The sequence below is a fragment of the Sturnira hondurensis genome, unplaced genomic scaffold (assembly GCF_014824575.4).
Source record: "Sturnira hondurensis isolate 20B ecotype Veracruz unplaced genomic scaffold, ASM1482457v3 Scaffold0011378, whole genome shotgun sequence".
NCBI lineage: Eukaryota > Metazoa > Chordata > Mammalia > Chiroptera > Phyllostomidae > Sturnira > Sturnira hondurensis.
The window spans coordinates 5685183-5703661 of NW_028084009.1; the positions used below are offsets into that span (position 1 = coordinate 5685183).

The 18479-nt window shown below is 46.1% G+C and overlaps 1 protein-coding gene across 2 annotated transcripts; it reads left to right on the top strand.

The window, feature by feature from the left end:
• Positions 1 to 419: 419 nt before the first annotated feature.
• On the top strand, positions 420 to 14449 carry SPO11 (SPO11 initiator of meiotic double strand breaks). 2 transcript variants are annotated; one of them, XM_037059842.1, is made up of 13 exons: positions 420 to 550; positions 2631 to 2744; positions 4022 to 4110; positions 4505 to 4571; positions 5063 to 5171; positions 5516 to 5599; positions 6757 to 6793; positions 7147 to 7256; positions 10174 to 10273; positions 10576 to 10613; positions 11504 to 11580; positions 13729 to 13840; positions 14330 to 14449. In XM_037059842.1, exons 1-13 carry the CDS (start codon positions 420 to 422, stop codon positions 14447 to 14449), a joined length of 1188 nt encoding a protein of 395 aa, XP_036915737.1. The 2 variants fall into 2 exon arrangements, with proteins under 2 accessions (XP_036915737.1, XP_036915738.1); XM_037059843.1 differs by lacking the exon at positions 2631 to 2744.
• Positions 14450 to 18479: the final 4030 nt, after the last annotated feature.

The window sequence follows — 18479 nt, forward strand, 5'->3', positions numbered from 1 at the left end:
GCATTGCGCCGGCCACACCACTGAGTCGCCACAACTCTTTGTCCCAAGGGCGAATCTCTGGCCCTGTTTTCCCTACACAGCCAAAAAAACAAAAACGGGAAACCACTTCAATGAAATCTGGGTCCAATACCCCACGCACTCCCTGCGGATCCCCGTTCTTTGCCAGACTACTCCCCAGGAAGGACCCGACACGTTGTCCCTCCAGGGTGACCTCGAGTGCCCTGTACGCGCGTGCGCCCGCCACCCAACAGGAGGTGCTACGCGCATGCGTCCATCCAGCGGGCCTCCGGAGGGTAAGGTGTGCGCCTGCGCAAGAGGCCTCAACCGGGAAGCGCGGGAAAAGCCCGTCGGTAAGCGCGCGCCATTTGGGGCTCAGTCAGATTCCTGCGCTCGGAGCTTTTCCATCGCAGTCCATCTTCATGGCCTTTGCGCCCATGGGGCCCGAGCCCTCGTTCTTCCAGGCTCTGGACCAGCACAGGGCTTCCCTGCTGGCCGCCCTGAGGAGAGGCGGTGGGGAGCCCGCGGGCGTGGGGACCCGGCTGGCCTCCAGGTACTAGGGCTCCGCGGGGGGTGGGGCACGGCCGGGGGCGGGGCGGGGGTTGGAGGTGCCGTGCGGGGAAATGTCCGGTTGCAGCCTCCGGTCTTTCTATATTAGAGGCCGAAGGCTGCCTCCCTGATGTTGACGCCACTGCAGGTGGGGGGGTTCCTTGGCCAGCCAGCCCTGAACCCCAAGAAGGCGCCTCCCTTAGTGCTCCTTCCCTTTCCTGCTTTTCATTCTTATTAAACTCCAAAAAGCCTAGTGACAGCCCGCCCCCCCCCCGCCTTCTAGAATGTTCCAGGAGCGTCCCTCCCGTAGCTGGGCTCGAGGTGGCCTGAGATCCTTTTGGGTCGGGGAGTCCAGGGCATAATTGGCGGGGGGTTGGGGGGGGGAGGATTTTTTTTTTTTGGATAAAATTTAAACTTGAATTTTTGTGCCTTTTTTTTTGGAAGAGAGCGCGAGAGAAAAATGAAATGTTCTGAGTTCTCAATAAATGTGTTTCGTCCAAATGAACAAGGAAGTCAACACGATTTAAGTGGTTTATAATAAAACAACGGTTTTCCTGTCTTGGAAGTGGAGACAGGGTACATATTTCAGGTGGTTTCTTTAATAGCAAATGAAAGCTCAGGGCGCGGGGCCGATACCCATGTCACAGCGTGGAACGTCCTGCCCGACTTGGAACGAAGGACAGAAAATGTGGCNAAAAATGAATGTTGTGAGTTCTCAATAAATGTGTTTCGTCCAAATGAACAAGGAAGTCAACACGATTTAAGTGGTTTATAATAAAACAACGGTTTTCCTGTCTTGGAAGTGGAGACAGGGTACATATTTTAGGTGGTTTCTTTAATAGCAAATGAAAGCTCAGGGCGCGGGGCCGATACCCATGTCACAGCGTGGAACGTCCTGCCCGACTTGGAACGAAGGACAGAAAATGTGGCCGTGGTATCGCCCACCTTCACCGAAAACGCTCTGTTGTGCTGCCCCTTTGATCTGCTTTTCTGGCGTATCAGCAAAGCTTTGCAGCCTAAGTAAATGGCTGTCTTTTATTTTTAAGCCCAGACTAACTATCGGAGGGGGGAAAAAAGGAAAGGAAAGGAAAGAAAAACCCGCAAGCAAACAAACTTTTGCATAAGGATTTAGTTTGAGGGGGAATTTATGAGGATGAGGGAGTGGAAGTCCGCTGCTTACATTTCAGATGTAAATTAATCTGATTGTATCTCGGAGTTGGTCCTGCAACGTGTGTGTGTGTGTGCGTGCGTGCGTGTATAACTGGGAAAAATGAATATTTGAGTCCGTTTTTACAGGCCAATATTAGAAAATATTAAATGTTTTAGATTTCAGTTTCTGTTACGTGTGGTTCCAAAGAGCAAGTTCTGGTGGAATTTAGAAGCGTCCGCGTTTTGCCCGTGTGCTGGATTCGCTGTGCCGTCCCAGGCACCGTGCTAACAGTATTTGGGACTGAACAGCATTGTTTCAGGGCCGATGGCTGGTGAAATTAAAAGTCAGCTGACAGAAAACTGGGCTCGGTATTAATAGTTCGCTGTGAAGTGGCCTCATCGCTGCCAAGTCTTTCCGTGGCAGCGATGAAAACGTTTTTTTAGTCACTAACATTCAAAAGAGCCAGTTTAAAGCATGAGATCAATTAGAGTAATTAGCTACAAAAGAAGTGTTTCTTTTGAGACACGCATACTTTTGCACTGCAGTTTTGGGAATTAAATTCAAAGCCAGTATGACATCATTTTAAATGGAAACAGTAGTAGGTAAAGCCAACAAGTTTGTATTTAAATAGGTTAATATGAAAGGTAGATTCAAATGTATTTATAAGTTGAATTGTCTAGTCATTCATCTAAAAGGGAAATACTACTTCAATGGGTAATTGTTTGAAAAGTAAAATTACAAGCAGATGAAATGTCTGTTAAGCCACACTGATGTCGGCATTTTGGGGGAGGCATTACCGACATGGGTTCCTGAGGCTTAAAAAAACAACCAGTGGCACAACTATTTAATTTCAGTGCTGGTCTGGGGAAAGGTTGCCTGTTGTAAAGGCCTAATTTAGAATTAAGATAGAATCACGGCGTGTTTATTGTTTCAGTTCTGAGGTTCTTGCATCGATCGAAAATATTATCCAAGATATAATCACGAGCTTGGCAAGAAACGAAGCACCTGCGTTCACGGTAGACAACAGATCGACCTGGGGAAATATAAAGTGGGCGTTTGCATTTTTTATATTTTTAAATGCAGTATCTGTGTCATTATTTGAATTCACTGAAGTTAGAACTCTCGTCGGATTTTTAAAGTTGCTTTTACCCCTGCCAAAAAGGATTTAAGGGATTTTATAGTGTACATACCACATGGGCTGGTTAAGTAAACTAGAAGTAGGTGCGAAGATAAGGCGGAGGGAAAGCAATGCTAGGAAGAAGGAATAGAGCTCCGGAAGAGGTTGGGATTCAAAATGCGTGTGATAAAGTCTTACAGTCCTGCTAAAAATAGGCTCCCAACTTAGATCTAAGCTTTCCAGCACTCAAAGGGGAATTTTCATCCATACCAAGAAAGCAGACCACTTGTTCTGGGGACCTACAGCCAATCCCGATATGGAGAGGAAGATAAATGTGTCCTGAACACAGAGCACGTTCCCAAGGCTCTTTCTCCTAACAGGTCTTCCCCTGCTAAGTCACGTGTCCAAGAGGGTAAAATCAGCAAACAGCTTAATCAAAGTCCTGGAACCTAGTTATGTAGTTTGTTTTTCTGAGCTCCTCAGCCTGTAGAATCTTTCCAATAAATAATGAACAACACTGCAAAAGTAGTTCTCCAGGAAAGTCATAGAAACAGAATGGAAGTAATTTTGAGGCTGAGAGTCACTAAGTATTCTTTTAGGATCAATATAACGAATTATAGAGCTTAAAATCTAAGCTTTTGAATCATATTGTGCTTCGTGTTTTGCAAGATGGATTGCAACAAGCCCTGAAGCCCCGACAGCCAGCCTGTTTGCCTGGTGCCTTCTGCCCCCTTTGGGACAGGCTCGGTAGTTCACTTTAACAACCTAGTAGAAATGTTTTCATTTCATCTAACTGGGGAGGTAAATCAGAAATAAAATATTTTAAAACTTAATAAATTGAGTAAAATCATTGAGTAAGTTGTTGAAATCAGCAGAATGCTAATTGTGAAATATTTGAAAATAGTTTCACATACACTGAATGTCTTCCCAGGAAAGAAACACACAGGCGCACACATACATCATAATGAAGGTCTATAATTCATCCATTTTAAACACTTTTTTAGTGCCTTTATATGTCACCACACTAATTACCCAAATGTCACCTGGCGTTATCTAAGCTCACAACCTAGGCTATCCTGAAGCGTTAACGCCTACACCACAAAGAAATGACTTGAATCACACAGAAGAGGGCATTACGTGTATATTGTTTGAAATCCAGAACCTAATTGTTTTTTATTTTACTTCCTTTCTTTAAAAAAAAACGACAGGTTTGAAGATTCTGTGGGTCTTCAGATGGCGCCTCATTGCACCACAAGAAAGATCAAAAGTGATTCACCAAAATCAGTTAGAAATTTTGGTAAGTCAGTCTTTCTTAACTTTTGGTACTAAATGAATGTGGTTACTTTCAGGTTTTTGTTATTCCTAGTTCAATAATTTTACTTGTTCTTTAATAAATCACCATCATACTTGAAATAAATTTATAGAATTTTGTATTGTCATTAACCATGGAAGTAAATTGTAATTCCAAAATAAATTTTCAAGGTACATGATTCAGTGGAAAAATATTGTCTCAGTTTTGCTGTTCATTGAGCAGTAATTCTACCTGATTCTTCAGGCAATTATATTCTGTACTTAACACTTCTGTTTTGGAAAGATAATTTTTGTAATATTATGGAAAATAACTGGTGACTGTTAAATGTTTTGAATTAGAGAAGTGATGAGTAACTCATTTATTGCATCTTATTTTCCAGCTCTAATTCTTAAAATACTGTCCATGATTTATAAACTAGTACAGAGCGACACTTACGCAACCAAAAGGTAAATGCATTGTTCTGGTAAATTGTTCTTTAAAATGCAGTGTGAGGCCTGACTGGTGTGGCTTGGTGGATTGAGTGTCGGCGTGTGAACTGAAAGGTCCCCAGTTCGAGTCCCAGTCAGGCCACATGCCTGGGTTGCAGGCCGAGTCCCCCATTGGGGGAATGTAAGAGACAGCTGCTCAACGTATCTGTGATACATTGATTTTCTCGCCCTCTCTTTCTCCCTCCTTCCCCCTCTCTGTAAGGGTAAATAGATGAAATCTCTAAAAATAAATAAATCAGTAATTTTAAAAACGCAATGCAAGATTTAGCGAGATTAACTTCCATTACATGTTTTGCAAAGTTACGTCCAACTAGACTGTGGGTAATAGATTACATTTACCCACACGGTAGACTGCTGTGCGTTTCATCTAGTTAAAGCTTCTTGAAGTACGACCGCAGCACCTGTCATATTCAAACAGAACGTGCTGATCAAGTTCTGAATTCTCACAGAGACATATATTACACCGACAGCCAGCTCTTTGGTAGTCAGGCCACCGTGGACAGCGCCATCGATGACATTTCCTGTATGCTGAAGGTGCCGAGGAGGTGTCTGCATGTAGTAAGTGGCATTTAATGCTAGACATTTCCTTTTCAGACCAAATGCTTGTATAAAAATTATAATGGAAAAATAAATGCGATCTGTGCCTTCTTTTGATATTTTTGATACTATATTTTTCTCACTATAAATTTAAATATCTATTTTCAGTATTTCCCTGGAAGAATGGGACCAAAATAGATGAATTGCCAAATATTTTTCATTTCTAAATATGCTTACATATTTTCTCCTTTGCTTCTTAAATTACAAACTAAGCTAAAAGTGCATATATTAGCAGGTGCACATGAGGAATGACTGCAGCATAAAATATATTTGTGAAAAAGCTTTCAAATATGCCTTTTTTTTAGTTATCTACATCAAAAGGTTTAGTCGCCGGCAACTTGAGGTACATGGAGGAAGACGGCACCAAAGTGCACTGCGGCTGCGCCACGGTGAGTGGCCTCGCGCGCTCTCACACGTGGCCCCCTTTCCACCCCGCGTTTAGGAGCGAGTTCTGTTTTCTACTCATTACGTAGTGTGGAGCTTAAGGTTATGAAATAAAACTGAGGGACAAATAGGTGTAGGAATAGGTATAGTTTTAAAATGTGCCACTTGTCAAGTGTCATTGAAGTAAATGTACGTATTTCTTTTTAAAATGGACTGTTGTTTTCAGGTCGAGAGTGGCTTGGTCATTTTAGCATGGTGCTTTAGGTAATCTTTAGTTTATTTAGGTAAACCTGGTTCTGGCCCTGGCTGCTGTGGCTCACTGGATTGAATGCCATTCTGGAAATCAAAGGGTCACTGGTTCGATTCCAGGTCAGGGCACAGGCCTGGGTTGCTGGTCAGGTCCCCAGTAGGGGGCATGTGAGAGGCAACCACACATTAATGTTTCTTTTCCTCTCTTTCTCCCTCTCTTCCCTTCTCTAAAAATAAATAAATAAATAACAAAATTTCTTTAAAAAACTTTCCGGTTCTGAAATTAATATGCCTAAAACTAAACTATTTAGCTCAGCTTTGTTAGTGGGAGGCCCGCGGTACCAAAGGAGCAGTGTGAACCGGCCGGCCGCCGGTTTGGAAAGGGGAACAGGGTGTGGAGTCTGCAAGGCCCCCTGCCCAAGGAAGTCGTTCCCTCCTCCGTTTCTGCTTCTAAGCCAGAAAGTTATCCTCAGCATTCCTATGAAGTTTTCACCTGCTGGGAAGTGGCTTGGGTCTTGTGTCTGTTTTCTTACTGAAGAATAAATATTTCCTGTTGTTTTTGTACTGAGGCGTAAACTTCTGATGGCAGGTATATTTTTTAAATGAAAATATAGGACTTTTGTGATAAATTTAGGAATGTGATTATACTTTCATTTTATCTCAAATAAAAACTGTCAGCCCTGGCTGGTATAGCTCAGTGGATTGAACGCGGGCCTGTGAAGCAAAGAGTCGCCGGTTCGATTCCCAGTCAGGGCACAGGCCTGGGTTGCAGGCCAGGTCCCCAGTAGGGGACACATGAGAGGCAACCACATACTGATGTTTCTCTCCCACTCTTTCCCCTTCCCTCTCTCTATAAATAAATAAAATATTAAAAAATTAAATTAAATTAAAACTGTCTTGTTTTGTTAATTAGGCTGTTGCTGTACCATCTAATATTCAAGGAATCTGGAGTATCCTTTGAATGGAAAGGCTATTTAAACTCCTGGAAGGTTCATTCATTCGTTATTGTGATGAATTAAGCATTCTGTATGTAACCACCAAGCTAGGCCCTGCAGTGGCCAAGATGCACATGCTGTGGTCCCTTCTGTGGGATTCTTTTATGAGCTCACCATACACTAGGAGAGACAGATAACTACATACATGAGTAAATATGTGTTACATATTTCAAGGGAAAAATGAAAATACTGTGCCTATAGCTGCTTTAGAATGGATCTAGATTTATTGATCTAATTGATCTATAGAATTATTTAGTTGGTTAAATTGAAATACTCCTGCCTTAAATTTGTCCACCTTAACTTCACAGATTTAATTACAGATGCAAAATTTCTATTAATTGTAGAAAAAGATGCGACATTTCAGCGACTGCTAGATGACAACTTTTGCAGCAAAATGTCTCCATGCATCATGGTCACAGTATGTTATCTATCTTTACTACAATTCCAAGACTAACGTCGTTCTCTGGCGACTCATAAGTGGGGCCTATGATGTCCTCTCTACAGCTTGGATAACATTCTTTTGTCAGTGTGATGCATCTTTTGGGTCATAGACAAGAATTTCTAAGGTGTCTATTTAATCTTTTTAATTGATTTTTGGAGGGTAGGGGAGAAAGAAAGGGAGACATTGATCTGCCAGGGGGCAGTCCCAGTATTTTCCGCACTCGTTGGTTGCTTCTGGGTATGTGCCTTGACCAGGGACTGAGCCTGCAACCTCGGTGTATCACATTCTAACAAACTGAGCTGCCCAGCCAGGGCTCAGAGATGTTTATTTATTTAAACAGAGTCTAATCTGGTCAAAATCAAGGTTAGGTGGCTCAGTCGATGGGAGCGTTGTCCTGTACACCAAAAGGTTGTAGGTTTGACTCCCGGTCAAGGCCCATACCTAGTTGTGGGTTCAGTCTCCGATCAGGGTGCATATGAGAGGTAACCAATTCCCATTTCTCTCTCACATCACTGTTTTCTGCACTCTCCCCCTTCCTCTGTCTCTAAAATGAACAAGCATATTTAAAAACATTTAAATCAAGGCAGTGGACCTGATCTGTAAACACCAGCAATTTCCTAAAACCACCGTGAGGGCGCGTGGGCTTCAGGTGCCCCCGCCTGGCCTCCCCAGGGGGTCACTTGTCTGGGCCATGGTATGGTGAGAGCCTGCGTTTTAAAAAACAGAAGTGTTCAAAGACCAGCAAAGAGCAGAGAAAAGGGCACTGAGATACCACACAGGGCACTGCTGGATCGGTTAGCACAGGGGAGTGTGCGTGCGTCCTGCCACAGGGGGCCTTGGGTGGTTCACTGGGCTGGGGCGGTGGATGACGGGCGCTGGGGTCGGGCAGAAAGTGGTGGGGACAAAGGATGCTCGGGGTGTGGGCGGGTGGAATGATAATTCCCTGCCCTATCCTGGCTGGCGCTCTCCTGCTTTTATAGATCTTTATAAAAACCTAGGTTTAGAAAGGAAAAAAGCTTACTCACTCAAACTTAGCGTGGCTTCCTACACCCACAGTCATCGTAGTGACTGTGAGCTGTGTGTTGTGGAGGCAGGGTGTGGGGCAGCTGCAGGGAGTCCGGGGAAGCAGCCTGGGTCCCAGGAGGCACTCCCAGACAGGCTGGGACTGGGGAGGAAGTGGGCGACGGCCTCATCATCAGCCGGGGAGCCAGGCAGGAGGCTGTCTGGTGTGAGGAAGGAAGAGGACTGGCTAAGGAGAGAGGCTGAAACAAAGGACATCCCGAGGCCAATTCTGAAGGACGTAGTGACTCGGGAGGTGAGGATGAGTCCCGTAGCCCTGGTGTGACGTGTGCAGCCACACGGCCGGTTGAGAGCTGCAGGACAAGCAGCAGGAAGGGTAGGTTCTTCGTGGGAGAGTTGTGAGTGTAGTTCCAGAACAGGGGATGGGAGCAGAGCGTTGGGGTGGTGCCTACTTTGAAGTTGAGACAAAGTTCAGACAGAGACCTCAAAAACATCAGAGGTTGTCTTCGAACCCCTGAAGTGGTCATTGCTGGGCGCACTCTATGGCTCATTCTTCGGCCCGTCCTCTTGACCTTTCACACTGTGCTGGGCAGACTGGAAGCCAGTCTGGCACATGCAAGGGAAGTGCCGAGGCCAGGACCTCTGTGCAGCCCTGGGAGTTGAATCACATCTGGTCCCATCGCTGGTCCCTGGAGGCAGAGTCCATGCGGCTGCCTCTGAAGGGTTAGATTGGTCACTGGGCATCCTTGGGTGCTCTGACTCCACCACAGACATGTGTTCCCTTTCCCAAAGAGAAAAGGAAAGCACACTGCCATTCACTGAGTGGTCCCCGTGTGCCCAGATCCCGAGCCCTTTACAGAATAGAGTCCACAGTTACCATGGTTTGTCACATAACAGTGTGTGAAGTCTCTCATTCACTTTATGAAGTGGGCACTACCATCACCCCATTTGAATGTCAGGGCACCGGGGCACAGGAAGGTATCCACCACAAAACCAGGACTCGGACACAGGGAGGCCAGCTCCACATTGCTGTAGTGCTATAGCTCCGAGCGAGAGGCGTGGTGATCTCGACTTTTAATGAAGCCACAGAGAGACCAAGGAGCTCTCCCAGTGTCACCCACGAATGGTGGGCAGAGAGGGAGTTCAGACTCGAAGCCATCCAACAGGAAGCCCGTCCTTACCCCCACTCACTTCTCCCCTGCCCAGGGCTCCCCTGCAGTCGGCCTTTCTCTCCACACCACTGCGATGCTCGGGAGTTGCTTTCCTACATGTCTATTCTAATGGCTCCACAGTGTTACTCCACTGCGTGGGTTCCCGAATCCTAAATTTTAGCCAGGTACTCTCCTGAGTGCTTTATAGTTACCAAATGATTTAATTCCCATGCGGTCTCAGAAGGCGTCACGCAGCCGCGAACTGCAGGGGTTCGGGGGTTTGCTCAGGTTCGTGCTGCTGAGCAGCCGCAGAGCCCAGGCGTCGGCGCGGGCTGTCGGGCCCCACGGCTGGCACATGTCATGCTACCACTGTGTGGCACTGCCCCTCCGTGTCCCTGTTGAGAGACTATGGCTGTTTGTAGCATTTTTGCCATTTTTAAACAGCGCTGCGGCAAACATCTCTGTAGTTCGGGTGTTTATTCTCACTGCATCTGCTGAAGTCTGCCCTTGGGCTGGCAGCACCGAGTCCGGGTGAGTGCGCGGGGGCTTTTTCAGCCCGCTGTGCTGTCCGTGTCGTGGGTTTTTCAGTCCACACCTGTCTCCCAGCACCTGCACTTTGAGGTGAGGGGATCCAACTCTTACGTCATCACTGCTATGACAACGTTGTTTTATAGATCTGACTCTTCTGGGAGTAAAATGCGTCACCGCAATCTTGCTTTCAGGGGAAGGGAGTGCCCGACCTGAACACCAGACTTCTGGTCAGGAAGCTGTGGGACACCTTTCACATCCCCACGGTCACTCTTGTGGACGCCGATCCGCACGGTAACTTGTCACGCGGCTTTGAAACTGTCACAACTAAATCACGCTTATAGTTTTGTGCCTTTCTGCTCTTGGAGCAGTGCCACAACTGTTTTAAAGGAATATGATTCTTAGATCAGAATTAATGACTACAGTCATTTGAGGCGACTTATTGCCGTTTAGCCATACTAACCTGAACCGTAAGTTTTCGTTGGTTAGCGTCCACAAAAATAAAAATCTGCAGATGTTAGACTTAATTTGAGAGTGAAAGTGATCTAACCTGTAATGTACAAGAAGCCTAATTTTAAACTTAACTCTCTCAACAGGGATAGAAATAATGTGCATTTATAAGTACGGATCTATGGTAAGTACAGAAAAGGGTTTTTTTTTTTCCACTCTCGAGATATTTTACATTCATTGGGGTTATTTCTGTCCTTACTTACCAGCCCCTAGTAAGTGGAGGGCCCCCCAAAGTACCAGGGGAGCTGCTATCCTAGCCTAGGGCCAGTCTGCTTCCCTGCTGTGGTCCAAGCTCCCAGTGCAACCAGCGCCACTGCAGACGACAGCGTGGGTTGGCTCTGGGCCAGAGGCTTTGGGACCCTCCACTTCGTGGGCCTGAGGGAGCAACCTCGGGCCCCCGGGAGCAACCTCGGGCCCCCGGAGGCAGCGCAGTCTGGTCACAAACACTCAGCCTTATGTGTGGCCCGGATCCCTGCCTTGGCAGGTCCCCTTCCTCCCGCCACAAGCACCCACCTCCACACTGGGGTCTGCAACTACCGTGGCTCCACCGCTTTCAAAGCCAGTCCCTGACCGCAGCACCAGCGTCTCCTGGGCACTCACAAGCCATGCAAATCTCACGCCCTGTCCAGACCTGCTGAATTGGAATCTCTAAAGATGGCCTCCAGTGGTCCTGACGCATGGTTGAGTTTGGGAGCCACTGGTGTGCCCCTAGAGTGTCCCTGCCGCGTGTGTTTAGAGTGGGTGGGGAGAGTGACAGAGCCCCAGTAGCACATGCAGGTCCGAGGGCTCCTTCGCAGTTCTACAGACCGTCAGTCCAGAAACACTGTGGAGCAGTTTGCACACCTCCGCTGGAAGTCCGGCCCAGGGGGCTCGGTGATGTTCTTTCTTCTGTGGGCTCTAGAGGCCTGAAGTCCGTAGTGTTCTTTCTTAATAAGTGAAAGATTCGGCTGCAGAAAAAAGGGTGCTGCCAGTCCACCATTTAGCCTTCTCTGATACGCTTTTGCTCTGTCGTAGTCGATGTCCTTCGAAGCCCATAACCTCACCGTTCCCGCTGTTAGATGGCTCGGTCTCCTCCCTTCGGACATTAAAAGGTCAGGCGGGTTAGCAGAACTGGGCTGTTCAAAATGATGACTCATTGTAATATGTCCCATTAAGCCTCAGAAGTCACCGCAAGGGAGAACTCTTAATGCTTTCGGTGTGCACCGCTCACTGGGACTCAGGGTTGCGTGGTTGGGCACTCGGGTCACTCTTTCTGCTCAGCTCCTGAGGCACCTGAGTGGACTCGGTGAACTGGGTCTGCAGGTAGCTGGAGAGCACCTTTTGTTTGGCCTTTACTGTCAAGATATTTTGAAATTGATTACATGTAGACAGTATAAGACATAGATGATAGTAAATGGTATTCACTGAAACATTATTTGACATATGAATCAATTTTATATTTAAATTTTTAATTTCAAAATCTCATTTTAAGATTACATAAAGTTTGAGGACCTAAAGTCTGGTGAGTTTAATATATACATTCATTACAGAAAAAATTACATAACAAGGTAAAAATGACCTTCAGATGAATAGCTTTACCTTTGTAGATTATTTTCTGTGCACAATCACAGCTTTTCACAAAAACAGGCTCATCTTCTAATATTATTTTGTGATCTCCTTTCTCACACAGCGTGGTGAGGTCACTTCCTGTGTCAGTGAATGTGTTTCTCTTCTATAGCCTCATTGTGACATCCTACGCTTCCCAGTTCAAATTCTGGGTGTGCCCGTGTTTGTTCGGCCAGTTGCTCAGGTCAGATGTCTGGGCGGTTTCCAGGCCTCTGCTCTGAGGGACAGTGCTCTGCTGGGCCCTCCTGTAACTGAGTCTTCGCCCAGGGCTTCAGTTGGTCCTGCAGGCTGACTCCCCAGAGTCGCTGGGTCAGAGGGCATGCGCACACTCCAGGTTTGGACGCTCTCTGGGCAGGCTGGTTAGTTTGCTTTTCCTGGAGAGTAGAGCCCACCCGTCCCTCAGCACAGGACATCGCTTTTGTTCACCTCCACTGATGGGACATGTAAAAATATTTTCCTGTAGCTTCAGCTGGTCCTGAGAACAAACCTACATGCACCGGTCGGGTCCCTCCAGGCCGGCGCGAGCTCAGGTGTTGGGGTGCTTCCCGGATGTGGGATGTGGACAGGTTTGGGGTGGTTGCCTCTTCTGACGAAATGAGGGCACAGGAGCAAAGATCTGATTTTTGATTTTTGAGTATGTGCACTCTGGTGAATCAACGCTTTGGTTAGTTTAGTGCTTGCTGTGCATCATGGTCAAGGTCCCTTAGGGGCGACTGTGTGAAGCATTTCTAACACCAATGCAGGACAAATGATCTGACCTTTGTTAAGATGGAAGGCTTGGAGAGCTCCAGCCACAACTCGTAAATTCCACTGGTTCTCTCAAAAGTCACTCCAAATAAATGGTCAACCAAATAAAAAAACTGGGGGTAGCCACAGAAACATGGCCCAAGGGAAGTCCTCTAGGTCTCCTTTCAGCCAGATTGTCACCCTACCCAGGAGCTGCCACTGGCAAGTGGTCAGTTACGGGGACACTGGAGAAGACTCCGACACTGGGGCTGTCCCGGGAAACCCAGCGCTCGTGACTTCAGACGTCGTCCATGCCCTGTGTCCTGGACCTCTCCTGTTCCATGTTTTAAACTCACGTCAAGATAAAAATACCTTTTATTTTTCAAAATTTAGCACTTGATAGGTGTGTGTGTGTGTGTGTGTGTGCGCGCGCGCGCGCGTGCATTCATGTGCAAGTAAGTGAAAAGTGACAACTCACTTCCATGGCCCAGAACATTCTCACCGAACACCACAATGTGACTACTCGGGAACCTAAAAGCCCACTCCTATCTCGCTGTGTCACTCGGCCACTTGGCAAGCGAGGTGTTGGACCTCAGTGCTGCTTCGATGCCTCAGAGCCCTGCCTCGGGGCCGCGCACTCGGGGTGCTCTTGCTGTCGCCGTCCTGTGAGTGTGATGCGGGGAAGAGCAGCGGCTCAGAGCAGGCTTCCACGGGAACTTGGTCACTTGTCGGGCTGGGAAATGCCAGATCCCCAAAACTTGGGACGTAAAAGTGGATCCACACTGACTTTCTTGTCTGTGTCTTCTGCGATTTCTTGGAATAAGTACAGTAACCACAAGTGAAATAGATGCAACCTTCAAGTTTCAGGAACACTGTGTTTTACTAATTTTTCCGTCCGCCTTTTCTAGGTTAAACATACCCAAAGAGAATTTAATCCCGCTGACCAGACGGGACCAGATGAAACTTGACAGTGTCCTGAAGAGACCTTACATTACCTGCCAGCCGTGTTGGAGAAAAGAAGTATGTTTCTTTGTAAAGTTCAAGTGTTGTGTGCTTTATTGTCTGTGACTTCGGTGGCACCTGTTCACATACTATTTTGAAAATATCCTCCTCAAAATTTTACGTGACCAGCAACTCAGGTGAGTGTCGTTGGCCGTGCGTGGCTGCTGAAACGCCGATCCTGAGTGCTGGTAGGCACGGTCGCCTGGGTGGGGCCGGTCTGCTCCTGTCCTCGTAATAGTGGTAAACCCACGGTCTAGGGCTATGTCCCAGTTCATGGGGGGGAAGAAGACTTACAAAGACCCCAGAATATTCCTGATTATGGGAGGCATCTACCCCCGGGTGGTCCCCTGATGTTTTTAGCTGTCGCAGTTCTAGAACATTCTAGCTGACCCTGGAGACTGTTGCCCATGGTTTGGGAGAATAAACCAAGTCTGGATTTAAACATTTGTTGGGTGGACAGACCTGTGTTAAGGACTCTTGTGGACTGTCTTTTACTTTCATTGACAGATGGAAATAATGGCAGACTCGAAAATGAAGGCAGAAATTCAAGCTTTGACCTTCCTATCATCGGATTATCTCTCCAGAGTGTACTTACCTAACAAGTTAAAATTCGGAGGGTGGATATAAAAATATATCAGAATGTATCTTGTGATGTCAAGAGGATTCTCAAGTGTTTTTTCCAGTAGAAGACACTGTCATAAAAATACACGTTCTTAATTTCACAGAGGTAAAATAAAATAATTTTTTATTAATTATATTTTTGTCAAAACAAATGCTGTACTCGAATTTTCTTTAGAAGGCTTTATTTACCCTTCTTTATCGAGAGTGACTCTGTCCTGTTCTAAATTATAAAACAATATGTTATTTTGACTTTTAACTTTTGTTTGAAAAAATGTGTTTACTTGTTATCAAAGTCTACAAAAATATTTTGCTTTCTGCCGTACAACACATGTTGAAGCATGAATTGTCTTATTAGCAACAAAAGTAATCACCCAGATTTGAGAGGTTGCAGACGGATCGTGGTGCCCAGCGGTCTCTTAGCTGCCTCCCCTCTGCCTTCAGCGCGTACAGGTCATACCTCCTCCGTTCACTGTGGAGTCGGTACAGTTTGCTACGGATAAGTATCCGGGTGTGCGTGGTCTCCAGTGCTCGTTCTTTTGTTTTTGAGCTTACTTTTTATTAATCGTATATTTATTTGAAAAATTTCCCAAGGGTTTTATTAGTTGTTACCCGAATTCAAGTCAGCTGAATTCTGCGCTAGTTTAGGTTTCTAGAACAAAGGACTTCTCCAGCGTTAAGATTTACAGAAGCCTCAAATTCTATATTCCCTCTGTAACAGTTAAGATGCGATCTTTGACCCTCATAAACATATCTTAATTTTTCCAGATGAGTTTGATGATTTTATTCTGCACTTTTAACAAACTATTAATTGCCCTGAAAAGTTTCTTGTACTTGTGAGCAAGAGATGTATGTGCAGGAGAAGGACAAAACTGTTGGGCCACCTGCTCCATCAGGAGATGTTAATAACAACAGCAGGTGTCTTTCCAAGAGCTTGTAGGCGCCAGTCACACCTACACATTATCGTGCGAAAGGCCTCCCGGGAAGCTGCGCCTGTGGTTTACAGGTGGGAACACGGAACGTCGCTTGTCCAAAGCTGCGCGGACAGGATGGGGCTGAGCGTGGACAGTAGTCCTGTCTACCTCAAGCGCGGGTCCAGCGACCGAGTGAGTGGGGCCCAACGCAAACTCTAAGTGTAGGGTCCCTCATTCAGAAGTGATCGAGAATTCCAAGGTAAAAGCAGCAGAAAATGGGGCCAGGCATGGGGCCCTTCTTAGAATGGGACCCCGTGTGACTGCACAGGATGACACCGCAGAGCTGGCCCTGCTCTCAAGGTCCTAGTAACTATTCAACAGGGTGCTGTACCAATAAAAGGAAATACTTAGGTGCACAGTCGGCACCGGGTGTTTTTCTAGATTTGTTCCCCAAAAGGATTACTGTAAAATGGACAGAACTGCTGAGCAGTGGAGCTGGGACTTAAACCCTGAGTCTGGCTCCAGAGCTCATGCTTCAGCCATGGTGCTGGTCCACACCAAGTGCTTCATGTGGCCGGGTGTGCACCCTGCCCGGGGGGTCTGCCAGCGCTGCTGTTGGGGACGGGTCAGGGCAAGGCCCCCCGTGCCGAGCCTGTGCCCTCAACTGTTGTGATATATTCCCTGGGCACATCAGAACTAAATACTTCATTTTGAGAACATTCTGGTGTACCGTTAACTTGACTGACTTGTGAGACTATCCGAAATTTGAGAAAATTTTATAAATCACATTTTTGTTTGAATTTATACCATACATCTTCCACTAACATCTAGTTATGTCGTTACACTTGGATGAGTTTTGTAAAGAAGATGGCTAACTTGTGGATAAGCCGCAGAATCTCTGGCTCAAGACACACCGCCGGAATGAGGGGTGAAAAGTCCACAGTAGTCACTAAAATTGGAAAAAGGCTTGCAGTTGGGACAATTCATCTCAAGTTTATGATTGGAAATTTCCTTAAAAAAGCTTTATTTATTTGGAAAATGAAAATGGAAAAAAATACACTATAGTTTGGCATTGCTACCCATCTATATCAGACGCAGATGAAAACTAATGTGAGTAGCTATTTGGGAATCATCTGGAATTCTAATTCTTAAGGTTTGTTCCCCAAAAGGATTACTGTAAAATTGGCAGCTATTTAAAATGACAACTGACAGCAGACATCCCCTCTACCACTACCATCTGCATTTATTTTAAATATTTCCATCATTTTGATCGAGAACATTTGAATTGGAATCTGTTGATAATTAAAGTAATAAAAACTCATGCAACAAAAAGATGTTCAGAGAATCTTTTTTCCTTAAAGGCTCATAATCACCCTAGTAAAAGCTCCGTGACATGCTCACATTTCGGAGAAGTGTAACTGGCATTGCTGATGATGCTAAGTGGTTTCGGGAGTCATGATTTCATGGGAAGCACATACTGCACTTCCTACAAAGTAGGCAAAGAACACTCCAGGAGTCCCACAGCTTCCTTTAGTGAGACCGACTCCGCTGGATGGTTGAGTGTAGGTACCTGTTCAGTGGTGCTGAAAGGAAGGAAATGCTTTCAAACCTAAGCCGCATGTGTACGCGCCCTGAAGGGTATTTCCGAGGGAACCTTCTGTCACCTGTAAAGATTCACAACCCAAGGGAACTGTCCTGTAAAAACAAGCTGAGGTCGCCCTCTGCTGGCAGAAGCTCTACTGATCTCAAATTCTCCCACCGTTTGCGGTGGACACTTCTTTAAAACATTTTCAGGTCATTGTTTTAAGGAATGGGGAGAAAGTCTGAGGCACAAAGAAAGAGGCTGGGGAAACCGAGGGTTTGCCTGTCAGACTCAGTACTGGGCAGGGGTCCGTTTCAAGTCCCCAGCTTTGGGCGCCCCTAGTTCTTTGTGAAGCTGAACGTAAAGTGCCTCTTTGCAACTCCGCTCTATACAGAACCTTAATGTTAAAGTTTTTAATTGAAGTTTAAGAATTAAAGATCACTTCAAACAAAAAGGAACTGATACAAAATTACAAACATCCAATTTTCGTTCACCCAGCAATGGAATATAAACCGTGCAGTCATTCATAAATATCCCCGTGTAAAGGGCCTATCAGTGTCAATAGTCATCACCAAAACATTTTGATTTTTTATTTTTAATAATTTTTCACCTGTAGTCTGTGGCTCAATAGTCAAACCTATGGGTACAGACTGCAGCCATCCTCCATCCTGTTTTCTAAGGGGGGAAAGTGGGATGCTCTTCCGGGCCGGTCATCTCTGGGGGTGTAGAGTCAGGTTTGGGGGATAGGCTGCTTGCCTCCCAAATCCACCACTTCTCATGGTCTCTGTGGCTGGGACAAGTGGCCACCTGGCCTTGGTTTCATCACCATAAAATGGGATAACAATAATACCTATCCTATAGGGTCATTGCGATGATTAATGATACAATTCATGAAAAGCGTGTGTTTGAATAATAGCCTTAGGGAAGAATCAGGGGGAGTTAGTTATCACGTTTGCTCCAGTGCACTGCGGCTATTGCCCCACAGATGGGCTATGCAAATGGCGGTTTGCCAATTAGAGCCCTGAGCAGCAGGAAAAGTTTTAAAAGTGCTGAATCATCAGTTCTGCACAAGAATCTGTATCGCCATAGATGCTTCTGAAAGATGCCTTGTGCACAGAGCAGGACCATTCAACAACTATTAACCCCGGATATATGTAACACACTGTGCTTGGTGCTGCAACGAGATATACGTGGGAGTAAGACTCAACACCCTAGGCAGCCAGACCAGGCAGGCACACTGTTTTATGGGGCTGAATATGATAAGCACTGAGCTGGCTTTGAGAAGGCTTTGAGAGGGTAAGGGAGGGGTGGTACAGATGACCCACTCGGGAAAGAATGAGGGAAGGTGTGGTTGAGGGGGAGGACTTGTCAGAGAAGATTCCTGGGTTTTGCAGGTAGACCAGTAGACACAGCGCAGGTTCTTTAGCTTTACTGCTTAGCTGCCTTTTCTTTGCCAAGTCACGATACCTCTCTCAGCCTCACTTTCCTTTTCTATGAAACAGAGATTATTACAACAACTGGTAGGGCTATTCTGGAAATTACA